The sequence below is a fragment of the Synchiropus splendidus genome, chromosome 12 (assembly GCF_027744825.2).
Source record: "Synchiropus splendidus isolate RoL2022-P1 chromosome 12, RoL_Sspl_1.0, whole genome shotgun sequence".
NCBI lineage: Eukaryota > Metazoa > Chordata > Actinopteri > Syngnathiformes > Callionymidae > Synchiropus > Synchiropus splendidus.
In genome coordinates, this window is record NC_071345.1 from 7,799,629 (window position 1) to 7,817,005 (window position 17,377).

The following is a 17,377-nucleotide window of genomic DNA, read 5'->3' on the forward strand; positions in this document are numbered from 1 at the left end:
ATGACACCACTTTGCATGATAGCTTGTCTCGTGTAGGGGTCACGACCCCGCGAGCAGGCGCCTCCTGGACCTCAGATCTGATCCTCTCTCCTTTATGGAGAGAATAAGACTGAAGTCTTTACTTGGGTTGAACATAGCAGTTTTCTTATCAAGCAAAATGACCTTCTTTTTTTGAATTATTATTGTCAGGTCTTTGCTCGATGAATACATCTTTTTTTTTTTTTTATTAAATTTGCATTTTTGTTTTTGATTATTACGTTTCCAGGCAATTCTGAAAAACTATATGCTCATTTTTACTCATTAAAACAAATTCATTTTTTCCAAAACTGTTAACTTTGTCATTTTAAAAAGCCGTTCATGGTTTGTCTCTTTTATCAATGGCGTAGCACAAGCTTTTACTTTAAATTTATTGAGTTACATTTTGTAAGTAGAAACGTTCTTTTAGACATAAGGTATAATAAGGTATTTTTATTGTTTAAAAAAGTCATAAATAAATAATCCTCCCGAAAGCTGGCGGTCATGTGACCGGCTGTGGTTAAAAACGAGTGAAAGCAGCAGAGCTCATGTTGTCATGGTTTAAACATCAGTTGCTGGACAGACGTGCGTTTGAGGATCAGTGCGACGCTGCTGCCACCTGCTGCCCGATGAAGCACATTGCAAAAATACATCAACAATACACGTAAGGCGTTCATATTGGGTTAAAAATAAATAAATAAAAACCACCATGTGGGTGGAAATATTTATATATTTATTTATAACTTTTATTTAAAAAATTTAAAAATATATTTTTATTTATTGAGATCGTACTTGCTCAGTTTCTTTAACTCTTATTTAACGTAGTGTCCAAATGTTTCATCCTTTAACAGAACCAGGAATCTCTTGCTCTGACAAACTATATAGTTATTTTCGATGGGCATCTGCTGTGGACAGTCAAGCTGTGGTCGTCCCTCACCCGTCCTCCCAACATACGGAGGCCCGTACAGGTCTGAATGAATGAGGTCAGGATGAAGAGAGCGAGCGACGCTGTGAAGCTTCTCTCCTGCAGGAGCACATTCGTAAAGCTGAAGCGCGTCCGGTCGGATTCATCACTTATTCAACAAAAGCACCTGCGGAGCACCTGAGGAGCTTCACGCTCCAGGTGTCTCCATGGTCAGGAGAGGTGAGGATGCGGAGCGGCGAGGAAGGGTGAAGACGGAGGAAAGATAAGCATGTTCAGTCTTATTTCATCATGATGTCAAAGTCTTTATTTGTATTTCAGGTTTGTTTGCTTTATTATAAAGTCAGGGAGGGTTCTTCCTCTGGTGGAGTCTGGGTTTCTTGACTTCAGCTGCTGCCTCCGCGACCCAATCCAGCTCAGATCAGGGGGAAGAACAAGGATGGACAGCGATAACTGTGGGGAAATATCGCCGTCACACACCTTCGGCTTCTCAACACTGAAATCGGATCCTGGCTGTCGAACGCTGGCAGCTCCATGCGAAGGTAAGTGCAGGAGACTGGCGGCCACAACAACTTTAAAGTGCTCAATCTGGTAACTCAAGCTGAAAAAGCGCACTGGCCTCTGGAAGAAGGGTGACCTCTGAAACGCCCCCCTTTTAAATCGCTTCGGAAGAAACCCGAGCATCTCGTGGTCATCAATAATGACCACAACGGAGGACATAACACTCTGGGTCGTTGTGCGCAGGAGCTACAGGTCCTGCATGAGCAGCAACCTCCTCAGGAGACCGGGAACGCTTCAGGTCGGCTGCCCTCTAGTGGTGAAATGAGTACAGATCATTTTCGCTAACTTCAAAAAAATATTATTTAAGAAATAAGCAACAACTTACATGTCTTTATGACAATTAACTAAATGATTTAGTTGTATCATTATTTTTATTTTTACTCATTAATAGATAGCACTGCTTTCTAATCGTAGATGACATTGACACAATACACGTAATATATATATAAATATATAGATTCCTTTTTTGTTTTTTGGGTAAAAGTAAAGCCTACTCATTTAACATTCAAAACGATTTTTTGTAAATTAAAATTGTTTTCGCAAAATGATTCAAAGTAAAAGTAAAAAAAAAAACAATAATTAAATGTAATATATTTATTAATAATTGGTAATAAACAATCTGTATAAGGGCAAAACAATACTAAAACATGAACAAAAAAATATTTTAAATTAAGAGCTTGTAGAATATTAATTGCAAATTATGATATTAAACATTTTAGGCATCAGATCTCAAATAATTCAATGAAATAAATGAGGAAATATAAAAAGGACATTTAAGATTACAATGCAGGGGGAAATGAAATATTAAATAATTCTTTATGTGCACAAATATGAAAAACATCAGCCACAAATACATTTTCCACTTTTATTTTTTTCCATTGCACAGTAATCTCTATCTACATAAATTTCTAAATTTGTGGCAGCAGATAAAGTCATTAAACATCCATGTGAAAGTTGCATAAAACTGTACAAGAAAAATTGGCTACAATGAGAAAAATACTGCAAACCAGCGACGACTGCGGCGTCTGGGGCGGAAGATGTTAGTGTGGCAGGTAGAAGGGGGGCTCCCTCTCGGTGTGTGGAACTAAGGAAGTAAAACAGCATCAGACACCAGACAGAAAACAGAAATAAAGCAAGCGTTGGGAGTGTTAACCTGCATTTCTTCCATCATCTCAAGGGGCAAAGTGTGTTAGAAGCTGTGAAGAGTCAGTGTAAGACTCAGCACGGGACGGAAGAGAAAATAATAATAAAGTATATCAGTGAAGAAAATGAGTAAAGGGACGAGAAATATGTCCTTTTTCGACGGGGCTGACGACAAGTGGGACAAGCACGTCAATAATCACAAATAAAAAGACGATAAACACCCATTCAATGAACACAAAACCCTCTCGAAGACGAGACTAGTATTTTGACTCAACTGTGTCATATTAAAATAGAACTTCACAAAGATCACTGTTTCTCATTGAAGCAGCGCTAGACTCGTAAACACGCTCAAAGGCTGTAAATAACCAAGAGAAATGCCAGAAAATATGTTTACAAATGACAACGCATATATAACGCATCCCTCTTTTTTTTGCAAACCCAACAAATTTACGCTAAGATCTGGTTTGATAACGGATCTACGGCGACTGTATGGGGACAGAAAGTGCCAGCGTTTTCACTGCAGATTCTTATACCATTCCATGTCAATATTGTTCACTCCATTTCCATATTGAATGTATAGCATATGTATATAAATTCTTCAATACACCAATACTTTTTAAAAATCATAATAAACTATAACACCCTGCAGTGAGTAAAAATAATAACTAATAACTAAATAATAACTCGATAACAAACGGTCACATAATGAAGGCAGCATGTTTTTTTTCCCCTCCTGTCCAATAGCCAGGCGCTGCCAAATGAGAAACAGGAAGTGACTCTATGTTGGGCCTCACAGACGAATTCCATGGCTGGACCTGCACGTGTGACAATGTAAGCTGCTGAGGCTAAATATTAGAGCAATGGAAAAGCTAAAGCAACTCTTTGGCGTCAGAAAAAATATGGCCTCGCTCCTCTTGTGTTGCCCCGGCAACCTCGACAATAACTTTAGCAGTTAAGATTGTCAAAAATATTTACTTATATACAAATAAAGGTTTCAAAAGCCCGACAGACCGGAGAGATTCACCATGTGAAAAATGAAACGGTAGCACGACGAGGATCATTTGACAGATGTGGAGGAGAGTAAAGAAGAAATGAAGATGCGTGGTTGGATGCCGTTCCCTTACTTACCATCCTTGGATACTCCAGCCCTTTTCATGTGGAGAAACTGGTTGCTTGACAATGTCCGGCACTTTTACAACAATAGAAAAATAAGAGATTTCCCCCCAAAATACTGACGGAACTGAACATGGCAAGAGATGGACAAACACACGCACGCACACACACACACACTAAAGTCAGGGACACACAGAGGAGAGTCTAGAGGTCGAGCAAGATGACAAATGTCCAGTGAACATCAGAATAAGTTGCCTCCCCCGTGACTCTCTGCATAGAGGAGGCGTCACTTCCTCCCGAGCGCGGCCTCCCGCCACCTCCTTCCCGGGACTTGCTCACATTATTCTCGGAAGTGGATACAGTGTTGCACATTTATTAGCTTTATGTTGATATAACCACATATTTAGAATCCTACTTTGTACAATTTAACAATACTCTTGAGCGTCTCTTTTCAGTCCCCACGGAGCAGAGGGACAGCCACGGACAGTTTTGGCAAATGAGCGTGAGAGATGCCCGGAGAGGACGGAAGAGACGAGAACATAAAAAAGACGCCGCTCCTTAGCTCCCGCGGAGGCTGGCCCTTCTCCGCGCTCCGCCCCCCAGTTCCGCTCACAGACTGAGGTAAGAACAGTGTTCAACATTGTGCTCGGGAAGAGAATCCCACCGGTCGGCGAAGAAGGCTTGGAGAGGAGGATGGGCGGACAGGGACATGAGAGGGAGGTCACTATGGGTCGATGGAAGGTGGCGGTCAAGTCCATGGAGCTCAGGCCCTCCGTCATCACTGGTCAGAACTGGTACCACTTTTTATCTTTGCACTTGAGCATCATCTGGAAGAGGAATGCAGAACATCAACAGAGTTCCACTGTAGCTGGAGCAAAAGCACATTCATCTTCTTCAGCTGAAGCATCACAGATGAGGTTAGAGAGCAGAACCTGTGTGGGGGGGGGGTTTATTTTGAAGTCATCCAATAACCCTGAGCTACATGTGGAACTACAGTCTATTATAGTTACTTCCGCGTCTGCAGTCGCAGTTGTTGGATCTAAACTTCTTCTAAACTTAGCAGATCGGAAAGGTAGAATTGTACCATTATCTACTGAAAAAGCATGTTGTAAGCAAAAATAAAAAAATGAAAAAAAGATGGGGGACACCACCGCATCTGTGTCCATCAGCTCCTCTTCCATTTTGATGTGATGATCAATATATACACACCGTGACTTGTTGCCAAAATTTTGACTTCAGTGTTGCCTGAAATGTGATGCAAGAAACGCTAGAGACGGCACAGTACAAGGAAGTACATTTCATTTTACTGTCACAGAATTTGTGTAGTAGAACATCTGTCAATTGGTTTAATGTGACTCTAAAGGATAATAATAATATTATTATTACAATAATATGGTGTCAACAAACACTAAACCAAAAACAGGAATCTCATTTGATGAGAGGAAAGCGTCTACTGCCCCCTTGTGGCCTCCGGTGGGCAGCGCATGAATGACACATTTCCATGCTTCGCATTAAACCAAGCGGGCGACTGAGTGACGGTACCTCGTGGGCGTGTTTAGAAAAGGAGTCGGCGCTGGCCATCATGGCGGCCGTCCTCTCCTCCAGCTCCCCCAGTTTTTGACCTCTCTCGTCCAGGGCTATCCGCGCACGAGCCAGGTCTCCCACGACCCCCGAGGCCGCCCCCTTCATGCCCTCGATGCCCCCTGGGCCGGGAATGTGCTGCGCCAGACTCTTGGATGCTCTCCCTGCTGCTACCTCACCAACTGTCGCGGAAGAAAACACAAGAGCGTGAGCAGCAACTGTAGTCACATGTGAAGAAGACGGGGGGCACTTACACAGCTCTTCTCTGTCCAGGGACTGAGCCCCACCACCAAAGAGACCCTTGAAGAAGCCCCTGTTGGGAGCTTCAGGCGTTTCCACAGGAGTGAATAACTCGCCAAGCATCTCCTGGATCAGCATGGGACACCATCAGAACAAGCCAGGACTAGAGCTTGTTGGAGACAACTGACCTGCAGGTTCTCGCAGGTGTCCGTGCTGTACGTGATCCTCTGGATCTCAGTGGGGGAGCACATGTACATGGCCTGACCCAGGTTGGTGAAGCAGAACGTTCTGGCGATGCGCATGTCCGTGAGCGGTAGGTAGTTCACGTCCATCAGCGGCCTCAGACCCGGCAAACTGGAGAGGACGAAGAAGAGCGTGAAACACCGTTTGTCAGAGCCTGGGGGGTGGAGGGTCCCACCTGAGGGTCATGATGTGGCCGTTGGCACAGAAGCAGGCCAGACAAACGCCCTGGCTCATGTGCACCACGTCGGCCCGCAGGATGAAGGAGGTCTCCGTGATGCTGTGTTTGTAGATGCAGGTCTGCGACGGCAGCGCCATGACTTTGGCTTGTTTCTCCGAACACACCACGGCGTACTGGCTCTCATTGAGGTCCTGGGACAGGGAGGGGGAGACGGAGACCGGGCGCCGTTTCCTGACCTTCTCCCTCTCTTCTCCATCCGCGTTGATGTTGGGCTCATACCACGGCTCGAACGCGGGGGACAATAAAGAACCTGTAGAGTCTAAGAAGGCCATTCTCAAGATGCTGCCCTTCACCCGCACCAGCATTCCTGTGGAGAAACACACTTTTGTTAGTCTCTTGTCTCCACGTTTCACTCATAAAATCTCAACCTGTGGGTGAAAGGATGACAGGCTGTAGCTGCCGTTGCTCCCCGGCAGGTGGCAGTGTAAGCACCAGCGCGAGCACGGTGCCCAGTGAGGTGCCCACATAGAGGCAGGGGGACAGAGTGGAGTCTCCCTTCCGGGCGAAGGCCTCGCAGAAGTGGAAGGAGATGATGGCTTCTTTAGCTTCCTTGTCGATGCTGGTGACGCTGGAGGAGCGCGAGCGGCTGAAGGAATTGTCCCGGTGGTCTAGTGGGTTGGCACCCCGAGGCGGACATACAGACAGGAGGACAGTGAGGAGAGAAGAGAGAGGTAAAGCACCTGCACTCGGTCTGGGAAATCGCAAACCACACAAGCCTGGATCGGGAGTCTCACCACGTAGTTGCACAAGAGCAGATGCAGTGCTAACTAATCTATCCAACAGTGATCCCAGGAGGTCAGACATCCACCGGCAGCAACAGGTTTGATCGATGAGCTCAGACACTTCGGGCTCCATTTAGCCACATTTGAAGCCATATTTATTTAGCCTCCACAACTTAAGTACCCAGCTTACGTGCTTCTGTTTTTGAGCATGAGCCCTCGTCGCTTCCTGCCAGACTTCTCGGATCGTTCCAGGTTATATCTCAGCAGCAGATGGGCTGGGTGCACGTCATTTGGTGAATCCATCATGAGTCATTAAAATGAATTCTTTCAAACCTTCAGCGACTTTTAGATCAGTCATCAATAACTTTCCATGTTTCACTCTTTTCCTTCATCAACATTCACGACTGTCTCTCTCCAACCGTCACCACCAAGCGTTCAAGCAGCGGTCGGACGGAATAAATAACAGTGGTAAAACATCTTATAGTATAGTGTTTCTTCAAGTAAGGCACTGGAGTTGAGTCTCAAACTAAGGTATATATCCACAGAGAAGATCGTACATATCGAACTGAGGGTCACAGTGACACACTGCATGGACCATAACATCGACCATAACAAACTCCCACAGCTCATCATAATACTCCCTTAAAATAATAAATAAACCAAACCAATAAACCTTCAAATACTGTGCAGAGTAAGCTATTAGCATACAGCTAGTTTAAAGCAATTCCGACAATATTTTGAAACAGTTTTAGTCAATTAGTACGAAAACAGGTTCTGTACGTTGTTTGCTTTCGGCTAACTAGTTAGCATGTTAGCTTGTCTGGTAGCGGAACCAAATTTAACATGGTCATTTCAGAAAATTAAAGTTGAATTCCGTGCCAGAGCAAGAATAAGTGTTTTGTTTTGGCCGCAGAAAAATTTGCAGACTCACTTCCTTTGGCCTGTTGTCTGTGTCCGGGCTGTCGCCAGGTGATGACATCACATCTGGCAGTTGCCATCAGATTAAAAGAGGAAACTAAAACTTTTCAACATCAAAACGCCACGTGCCTGTTCTACTTCCTGGTCTGACAATCCAGCACATGGTGATTGGCTGCTGTTGTACGTCTTTATTACGAGCTTATATTTGCCACCACACAAAAATCGAAAACCTCTTTGTCGACAATAAAAATAAAAAAAATATTTGCTCAATTATAGCAAAACGAAAAAGAACAAAGAAGAAGCTTTTGACCACATGTTGACGTGGCAAAGCGATGACACTTAAATCTGGAAGGAAGTGAGTCTGCAATTTCTTTTTTTTGGGGAGCAGATCTGTGTAAATAGTCCAGTGGAAACACAGGTCACTTTTCTGCCTGGCTGTGGTCATAATCTTTTATCTGAGTGCTGTGCCCTTGCCTTGAAACGGACTTTTGTTAGCGACAGATCAACGTCATCCTCAAACATCATAGTCCCTGTAGCCTCAACCCACACTTCCTCACTTCTTGCCACACTTAAATAGTTGCTCAACACTGTTGACACTGACTGTAAAACACGAGTGTGGCGTCAAGATCGTACAGAGAGGAAACAAGAATAGGAAAAATGAAAGTGGGAGAGTTGGCTCAAGCTTAACATCGACAGCTCAGCACACATCACCAGGTCCGAGTCCCGGCGCTCATTTCACTCTCTCATGCAATCCTGGGTGAAAACACCTCTGAAAGTTGCCAGTTTGAAGCAGTTTAAAGCACGAAGTCAAGGCTTACCCAAGTCTGGCTTTAGCTCAGTAGGCAAGCTTAATTTCCGTGACATCTTTGCTGGAAAAAAGAGAACATCCTTTCTTTACAAACACACGTCTGACGGACACACGATGCCATGCAAAGCTCGAGGACTCGCGCAGGCCTGGAACAGACTCAGTCGCACCAGATACGAGAGAGAGAGAGAGAGAGGGGTTTCACTTGTTGTCGGACACGACGAGCAGAAAGTGCGAGACAAAGGTGAGGGCGCGGAGACAACCCATGCTGTGACAGACAGGACTCAGGAGGCGACCCGTGGTGGCCCTGGACGACAGCGGACGGGCATCCAAACTGCACAGCCATTCAGATCCTCATGCCACAGGAGCATGCACCGAGGAAACAGCAACCACTCAACATGGAGGAGGACAGATGAGTGAAGAAGACCACCGTGTAGCAGCGTGATGAACTGGAAACTCTGCAGGCCGCTTTGGACGTTAAAGGTAAGACAATGTACGTCAACTTCAATCCTTAGAGGACCAGAGAGGGCGCTATTCCACCATACTTGAAAGTAGCGTTTATGGTTTTTAATAGTCTTACCGAACTTTTTTGTTTTTGTCGAGTAGTTCCTGAAATTGGGCCATAACATTATGACCAACTGCTTGATAGCAGGGAAAAGGACTTCCTGTGTCTCCAACATCCCAGTTGCCCTCGTGACGGCCAGGATCCTAAAACACTTTAACTTTCGTGTAGCGACACCTGTTGGATCGGAGCTAACTCGCTACCTACGCAGCTGTGTTTGGCGCTAATGGTGACCTGAATAAAACGTGTTGTGGTCTATGTGGTTCAATATTTCGTTTCGTCAGTCCGCAGCTCAAACACCATGTTATCCTCAAAACCCAAACAGCATCGACCTTAAGCTAGTTGGACAGACTCAGACAGACAGGAAGTGGATTGACAGACAGACAGAGAGTTGGACAGACTCGCTTCATCAGGTGATAATCTGGACAAGTAACGGCCAGTAACAGGACTGGGACAGACACGCAGGCAAAGTTACGGATTGAGGCTCGTGCTACGTACAAGTAGCATGCAGTGCGTGTCGAGGCTAACTAGCGGGTTACTAGAACAAACGGCCAGGTTAGCTTCTGCTGCGTGATCTTCCGGGTGTCTCTCCACAAAGATGCGTTACTTTCTTACAGGAAACTGACTCAAAAATAACCTGAAACCAGAAGATGATAGAACAGAAGCCAACCTGGACTTTAGCCACCTGTAATTGTGAGACTAGATACGAGACGGACAGAGACAGTGTGGAGGGGGCGGGGGGGACGGATCTGGACCCTCCGTCCTTTTTCATCTGTTGCCAATCTTACCTCCTCTACCACCGCCATTGTAGAACTGCTGTAGATTGCTGTTTGACATCAGCACTTTTGGGCGTATGAAAGGGGAGAGTACAGTCAAGTTAGAACAACTCTGGAGCTGGGGTCACAACACACCGCCACAAACCCAGCTAGCTTGTGAAAACCGCTGCTCAAAAACACGAAGCAAGAGAATTACACACGTAAAGTGAAGTAAAGTGAAGTCCCACCACTGACTTCCATAAGTTTTGGGGCAGCAGGGATCAAGGTCACGACCTTGAAATCGGACACCACCCTTCTCAGAATGTCGGTGGACAGAACTGGTTAAGAACACCGAGTTTTTCTGGGATGTTTTGGGACAAGGAGAGATTTATTTGAGATTCCAACACTGACGGACTGAAATATGCTAACAAAAATTAGCGCTGCCAGAAGGCAAAGGAACTATTGTCCTTCCCATAGTGACAAAAATCGCTCTCTTGCTTAGGTCCGCAACGTGTTATAAGACAAGACTGAGCGGTAACATACGCCATCAATGGAACTCTCTTCACTGTTTCCCAACACTTTAAAAAGTGAAGTACATCAAATGAAAGGACCCCAAAATACAACTCTTATCACTGCACACTGACCTGATCTCAGCTCATATTGGACATGACTTGTCAACAGAGTCATTCACAAACACACCTTCCTGTGTCTTTTGAACCACCAACATATGGTGCAAATACAGAGGTAGCCATTAGCATACCACACATTTGAAGCTAAACAAAATTTTTTTAAACAGTAGCAGTAAGTTTTTGTCAAAACAAAACTGCACTACTACCAGTTCTACTAACCTCTAAAAATAAAACCTGGCAGCTAGTCATTTGTACAGAGGGCAAAAGTTCCAAACACATTAACAGAAATGGAAACTTTTTTTTCCCCTAAAGTCTGTGACTTTAATTTTACAGAGGTATATTTTCTCTTTTTCTTCGGGCCATTCAGTCAGAGCAGCAGCCATGTTTACAGCCAGCCGCCTTATCTGACTGCCATGAATAATTCAGAGCAGACAGACGGATCGGTCCACAGTCTGGAGACGCCAGACACGTGGGGCGGTCAGGCCCACCACACCTGGACGGAAGCACAACTCCAGACTGGGAGAATGTTTTTGTGTCTGACCTTTCTAAACGGCTTGTTGTTTTCCGCGCGCTAATGCCAAGTAAGCTCTAATGAGATGGATCTGGGGCGGCACCGGCGTCAGAAGGCCTCATCCCAAATACTAATGCTGTCGCTTAGGAAGCAGGAACGCACTTTATGATGGTGAACTCTTCTGGGGTCAAGTCAGGAAACCTTACTCACATCAGGAGATGAGACAATGAGCGAGAAAGCATTCAACCTCTGGGAGTCAACACTTAATGCAACAGACCGTCCTTGAAAACATATTTTGCAAATAGTTTTAGGCCTCTAGGGAGCGATTTTCAAGACAGACCGCATCCATTGATCAATTTCATAAAGCTCCGAAATGACAACCCCATGGAGAGCATGCACACACACGCTGAGGCGAGACCACTCCCCACTTTAACACTGAACTCAAACAGTGAATGTCTGATGTGGAGTGGAGCTGACGGCGAGACAATTTTATGGTTCACCAAAATCCCCTTCAGTGGAGTTCCGGTTTGCCGCACAACAATTTATTAATAAATACGTTTCTGAAGTGCCTGCTCAGTGGGAACACGCTCAATCAAGACCCGCATTCAAATCGCCGTCTGTGTTGTTTGCTGGTTCACTGTTTGGGTTTCATTTGAACGGGAGGTTTTCGGAAAAGGCTCGGTCCCCGAACGACGTGTTACCTGAAGTGGGGGACTTGCAGCGGTCCTCGGATGTCGCTGAGCCTTCGTTGATGTCACACAGACCTGCGGGAGAGACGGGACACGGGTAACTGAGCAGCACCAACGCAGGTTTTGAAGCAGTGACCTTTTTTCATCCACAGTTTTGAGTTCAACCTTTGTGGTCCTGTGACCGAGTATGTAAACTAGGTACTTATGAGCAGCCTGTCAAGCCTTTTGCTTGCTTTATCGTATCCATTCTTATTTCCTGTTAATTCTCGAAAAAGTCAATTTCTGATGACCATCATTTTGACTGATCATTTTCAAAATCATTTTAGTTCTTACAAGATTCATTTTCTCACTGCTTATTAACTACAATTTAATGAGTTATAGAAATACATTTCATACAAAACTCTTGTGAAAAATATTGCACAGAAAGCTAACGAAAAAAAGGAGATTAAAGAAACAACTCCTTTTAGTAACATAATTTTTTTTTTGTGAAATTAATTGATACATTTAACACATTATAAATACATTATATATATATTTGTCTTTTATTTGACTTATCACATTTAGATCTATTTGATGTACCTTTAAGTACCACATAGTACTGCATATGTGAAAATGTTATACACACAATATAAATGAATATAATCCAATATTTATTTGTTAATTTTCCGCCAGCTGGAGTTTATCCCAGTTACACAGCCACAACATTCTACTGCAGAGTCAGCAATTAAACTCCATGTTTTTGGCCAGTGGGAGGAAACCCGAGTGCTCAGAAGTAAGCAGGAGGAGAACACAGTTTCGCTCCAAAGTCACAGCTGCCTCAAGCTGGATTCAAACCTGCAAGTGAGACGGCGCCACAGACCACCTCACCACACAACATGACGATAAAATACAAGTTTAGATGGGAGCAACTTCTCAGGATTCTCATGCATTTATCTCTGTACAGAGGAGCCATTAAAGTCCACTTGGGGGGTGGTGAGGAAATGAACTGAGCTCCGGTGATTTAGAGGACCTGCCGAGTCAGTTCACATACAAACGTCCTTATTTCAGCGTTAACTGTCCTATTCATTTACATTAAAGACGCTCCTCCGCAGACCGTAAACGCTCCTTAAAAAAGATTCACGCCGCTCTAATGTCTTCACAAAGTGTTGACGTGTGACATTGTCCTGTCCCGTCGCAGCTGGAGACCTGATTACCGCTCAATCTCACCCAACTCCGACAGGTTCCGGCCCACTGCTCAGCAGCCACCGACACCAGCTGCTCCGCGTGTGTGTGTGCGTGTAGCGTCGCTTTGCATACGTGTTCATAAATACTTGTCGTAACAGCCACAAATACATATTTATGGCCCAGTGGAGTCAGGGCACACTTTGTCATTGCTCTGTCACTGCACCATCCAGGTGTGCGCTCATGTCCGCACACTAGGGGGCAGTGTGGCCCTCTTGTAGGGAGAGTGTGAATGAGCTGAAGGAGGAGGAGGAGGAGGAGAGGGGATCTGGTGAATGGAGCCAAGCCAGCTGAGGGGCAGGATTCCGCACTGTAAAGGCACAAATGAAGGAATCTGGCTCTTTGCTGAGACATTTACAGAACAGGCCGAGAAAGTTCAGTCGATTTCAATTCAAATAATCTTGATACACATCACCATATTAGTGAAGGAGCAATGAAACACTCTCAGGAACAAGAGGCAGCCACCTTAAGCTTGCATGGAATATCAGCGGGAGCCAGGGAGGAGGTGGGTTGTGAGTGTAGCTTATCAGCAATGAAAACTAGCTCGTGTTACATCGTCATAACTAGCTATTTTTCAATGTCTCGTTACATTTGTGTTCTTCACGTGAGACCATCAGAAGGTTGGAGACTAAGTTAGGGGGAGCGAAGAATGAAAGAAACCAAGCACGATCTTGGTGTCAGTGTGGCGTCACGATCACATGATGGACTGACTGTGGGAGTCGGTCTGCAACGTGTCTGGGGCCACAAAGTAGAAGCTTCAGTTAAAATATTCAGGTCCGATTTTCTTCGGTGACAAGTGTAGAGAGGGGACTTTCATGAACAAGACGGCCTGTGAAATGGAAGAGAAGGATCTAAAGGACCCAGACACTGCGACGTCCAGATCTTTTAGAGTAGATAAAGGGCCACAATTCTGCCTTTCCAGTCCATGTTGACGGTCCTGTCACCGCAGGCCCGCCCCCAGATATAACCATGCTTACCTCCGGAGGGCTGTCTGGACTTTCTTGGCGAGCGAGGTTGTCTCTGATAGGGGTCATTGGAGCCATACAACTCAACCGTCCCTAAATTGAGCACGACGGTCTTCTGGATGTAATCCACCACCGCCAGACCGTTACTGTTCCCAAACACCACCCTGTGTGGAAGAGGAGCGAAGGTTATGGATCAAACAGAGACGCTTGAGAAGTAACTTGGACGGATTGGATCGGCGGACGGAGGGACTCACAGGCCGTAGGAGGAGTTGAGGGCCAGGCTTGTGATCTGCTGCGGCGGCTCTCCGCTCACCCAGACTAGCTGGACCACCAGATCTACCTGGTAACCTGGAGACTGCTTCAGCGGAGCACTGCGCACTCTGGAGGAAACAGAGATGACGGGGAGCACATATAAGAGAGAAGGCAGCGAATAGTGCTAAATTTAAAGCTGTGCAGCTGTGGATAATGAAGCGGCTGTGACTGGCACAAGTGGCAGCACCGGCGCTGGGAAGGGCGGCAGCGCTGCAGGCAGGAGGACAGGCGCGGGGACGTGCGAGTGCGTACTTGAGACAGGGCACGTTGCCGCCGTCGGAGTTGTTACTACTGGTGGAGGGGTGGGATGGCGGGCCGCTGGTCTGGGGGGAGGCACCCGGGGTGGGAAGAGCTGACGTCTGATCTCCACCGCCGCCTTCTGGGGACTCGATGTCGTTCAGCTCGTACTGCATTCGCACCTCTAATAACTGCAAAGAAAAACATAATGATTATGTAGTTATACTTTTATGCAGCAAAACATAATCACAAATGTCCTGCTTTGACGTGTGCACACCTTACTGCTATTCAGCTTCTTAACTTCCTGTTTCAGCAGATGTTTTTTGTAGATTCTCCTGAAGCTTTAACTGTGAGCTGTGGCGTTGTGAATGCTTAACCTGGCCTAAAATCAGAGCGACTACAACCCAGACTACCCGCGCAGTCTCTGTCTCGAGTCTCTGTCTTAAGTCTGACCTCCTGTCCCGCTATTTTGATTCCTACTCAGCGATTCCTGGGGTTAGACTCCATTTACTTGGGCTGTTCTTCATCCCCAACATTCTTGGTCCAACACCGGCTCTTCTCTCCAGACATGCAAACCACCTGACCTCCCTAACTTTGCCTCCAAACTTCAGCTGTCCCTCTGACAGACACATTTCAGACGAGAGATTTACGAACAAATGAGAATACAGTGTCTTAAAGAGCAAGTACTTCATTGGAATCCGCCATGTTTTTTTCAGTAGTTTGCAGCAAAGATAGATCTTATTTTCTGGACCCACTGGGATGTAATGCTTATGTGAAACACTGTCTCTGTCCAACCTTAATCTAATTTAAAAAAAAAAAAAAGAAGAGCTGAAAGAAGGACTCACTGTTAATGCGATTTCAGTTCCTGTTTATTTTGCTAAAATAAATCAATATTTTGTTCTTGAATTTTAAGGAGTAGTACTATATGCATTATTATTATTATTTTCAACAAAAACACATAGAATTTCCCCACTTTTTGACACATGGTGAAGTGATCTTTATGACTACAGTAAGTGTCCAACAGCTTCTTCACTGAGACCAGACAATCAACCAAAATAAAGGACACAAATTGTGAGTGGAGTCACACCCTTCCTGCGGCGTGTGAGGTGAGAAACTGACGTGCTGTGTTCAGTGACTCCTTCCAAATAGAGAAGCAGATCAGGTTCCCTGCTTCTTCCGACTGAAACATGCCTCCTATGAGTCAGGCTCTAGAGCTATGTGCTTCACTGCAGCAGTGAATAAGGTCATAATATTATGGCTTTTTGGTTTAAATATTTCATATCACATCAATAATTACAGCTTATAAATACGGTGCGAGTGTGTTGAAGTGAGTTACGACATATTTGGAGTTGGCAAGGTCCTTCCAAACGCAGAAATAATGAATTCCCTCACACACCTCCTCCTTCAGGCTACTTCACTTCCACCTCCGCACACACACACACACACGCACGCACGCGCACCTCCGCCGACACACACACACCTGCGATCGCTAAACTCTCATTAGCCTCCACCTCACTCGGGAGTGATCAGCGCTGAAATTTCCATCTCCCGACTTACTTAGCTCCGGCACCTCGCAGTGGATGAGCGGGGTTCGTCCGACAGACACACAAAAGACAGGAGCTTAAATCATCACAGGGGAAAAAAAAAAAAAAGCCACTCACAGTTCCGCCCACGTACTTTGATTGACAGCGGATCTTTGTGAAGTGTAGTGGAGCGACAACAACACTGTAATGACTGTTTAGCAAGACACGTGTTGCCTGAAGAATCTCACTAGTTGGGCAATTTAACACGCCACCGCTTTGCTGAGCGGCAACAAAAGAACATATATTCCAGCCACGCGCTCACAGATGAGAATTTCCTTTTAAACACTGAGTCATATCACGCAGCCATAGGCTTTCACGTCGCCATCCAGGCAGATTCTAATGACAGCCTCGCGTAGCTTCTCCACAGCTCCGTCTGTTGTCATGGCAACCATACCGGCTGTGACTAGACAGATCTGAGCGAGATGTTTTCTTATTGTAACTCACCTGCACCACCTCGGTGGTTACTTCTAGTTTGCTGAAGCGGTAGATGATCAGATTGGCGGACACGCCGGCGACACACAGCATCCGACTCTCAGGGCACCAGGCCATGATCTGGATGGCAAACGGGTCCTCGTCTGACACCTCGGTGCTGCCCTTGTCCTCCTTGTTTCGGGGTCTGTCGAACACCTTGGCTGTCTTGAGTTTATAGAGCACCTGGAGCATTACTGAGGAGAAGCAACAGCAATGTTGCGGCTGAATTTAATGAAACTGTTAAATGTTACAGATCAACTTGAACTTCCAGTGAAATCTTTAGCATGAACGTATATCTAGTTTTGAGGTATGAAACACTGTTGTAAGCATGAGGACAGCGGATCCAGAACTTACTTGCAGAGGCATCCCAGAACTTCACCGTTCCATCAGCGTGTCTGAAAAGCCAAAATACATTGTATTTAAAGATGAATTATTGACAACTGATCTTCAAAAATAACAAGAAAATATTGTTAGAATGGCCAAGCTCCTCATTTGTTTATTATCTATTTATATAGTTACAGAAATATTATTATTTTATTTATTTTTTTTGCGTTTTTTTGTGTGCTGATGTTGTGGATGTTGGATGTTGTTAGGCATCATTAATGTCATTATTGTGTCTTCATCTTGCGTTGTCATTGGTTTCTGTGACATGCTGAATTTCTCCACTGCGGGACGAATAAAGCTCATCTAATCCAGTGTTTTTCAACCGTTTTCTAGCCACGGCACCTTTGGTTCATTGAAAAAATCCTGAGGCACATTAGCAAAGGAACCTCGGGTCCTATAGAAAATCCCCATTCATTTGTGGAAAGCTGAAGCTACTGACACTCGGTTGTTATTTTGCCTGGCTGTTTGCAGAAAGAAATGGCAGAAAATGTATGAGTTTCAAATGTGTCCAGAAAGGGGCGGGCAATATGGCAAAATATATCATGATTTATTTATGT

At 45.2% G+C, this 17,377-nt stretch overlaps 1 protein-coding gene across 3 annotated transcripts in view; it reads right to left on the minus strand.

Moving 5' to 3' along the window:
- Positions 1–2,363: 2,363 nt before the first annotated feature.
- stxbp5a (syntaxin binding protein 5a (tomosyn)) overlaps positions 2,364–17,377 on the minus strand; it is a 91,209-nt gene continuing 76,195 nt past the window's right edge. Inside the window, exons 14-28 of one of the 3 annotated variants that reach the window (XR_008416200.1) lie at positions 16,791–16,831; positions 16,410–16,630; positions 14,398–14,573; positions 14,088–14,213; positions 13,846–13,997; positions 11,660–11,722; positions 9,852–9,905; positions 8,515–8,565; positions 6,425–6,706; positions 5,994–6,363; positions 5,764–5,929; positions 5,590–5,701; positions 5,297–5,517; positions 3,770–4,581; positions 2,364–2,582 (exon numbers count right to left, since the gene is read on the minus strand). Coding sequence is in view for 2 of the 3 variants with exons in the window: in XM_053880339.1 (XP_053736314.1) it covers positions 4,540–4,581; positions 5,297–5,517; positions 5,590–5,701; positions 5,764–5,929; positions 5,994–6,363; positions 6,425–6,706; positions 8,515–8,565; positions 9,852–9,905; positions 11,660–11,722; positions 13,846–13,997; positions 14,088–14,213; positions 14,398–14,573; positions 16,410–16,630; positions 16,791–16,831 (2,077 nt within the window). In the remaining variant the exon portion in view is untranslated. Of the gene's footprint in view, positions 4,582–5,296; positions 5,518–5,589; positions 5,702–5,763; positions 5,930–5,993; positions 6,364–6,424; positions 6,707–8,514; positions 8,566–9,851; positions 9,906–11,659; positions 11,723–13,845; positions 13,998–14,087; positions 14,214–14,397; positions 14,574–16,409; positions 16,631–16,790; positions 16,832–17,377 lie in introns of all 3 variants that reach the window. The other 2 variants (XM_053880339.1, XM_053880341.1) reach the window with 2 other exon arrangements.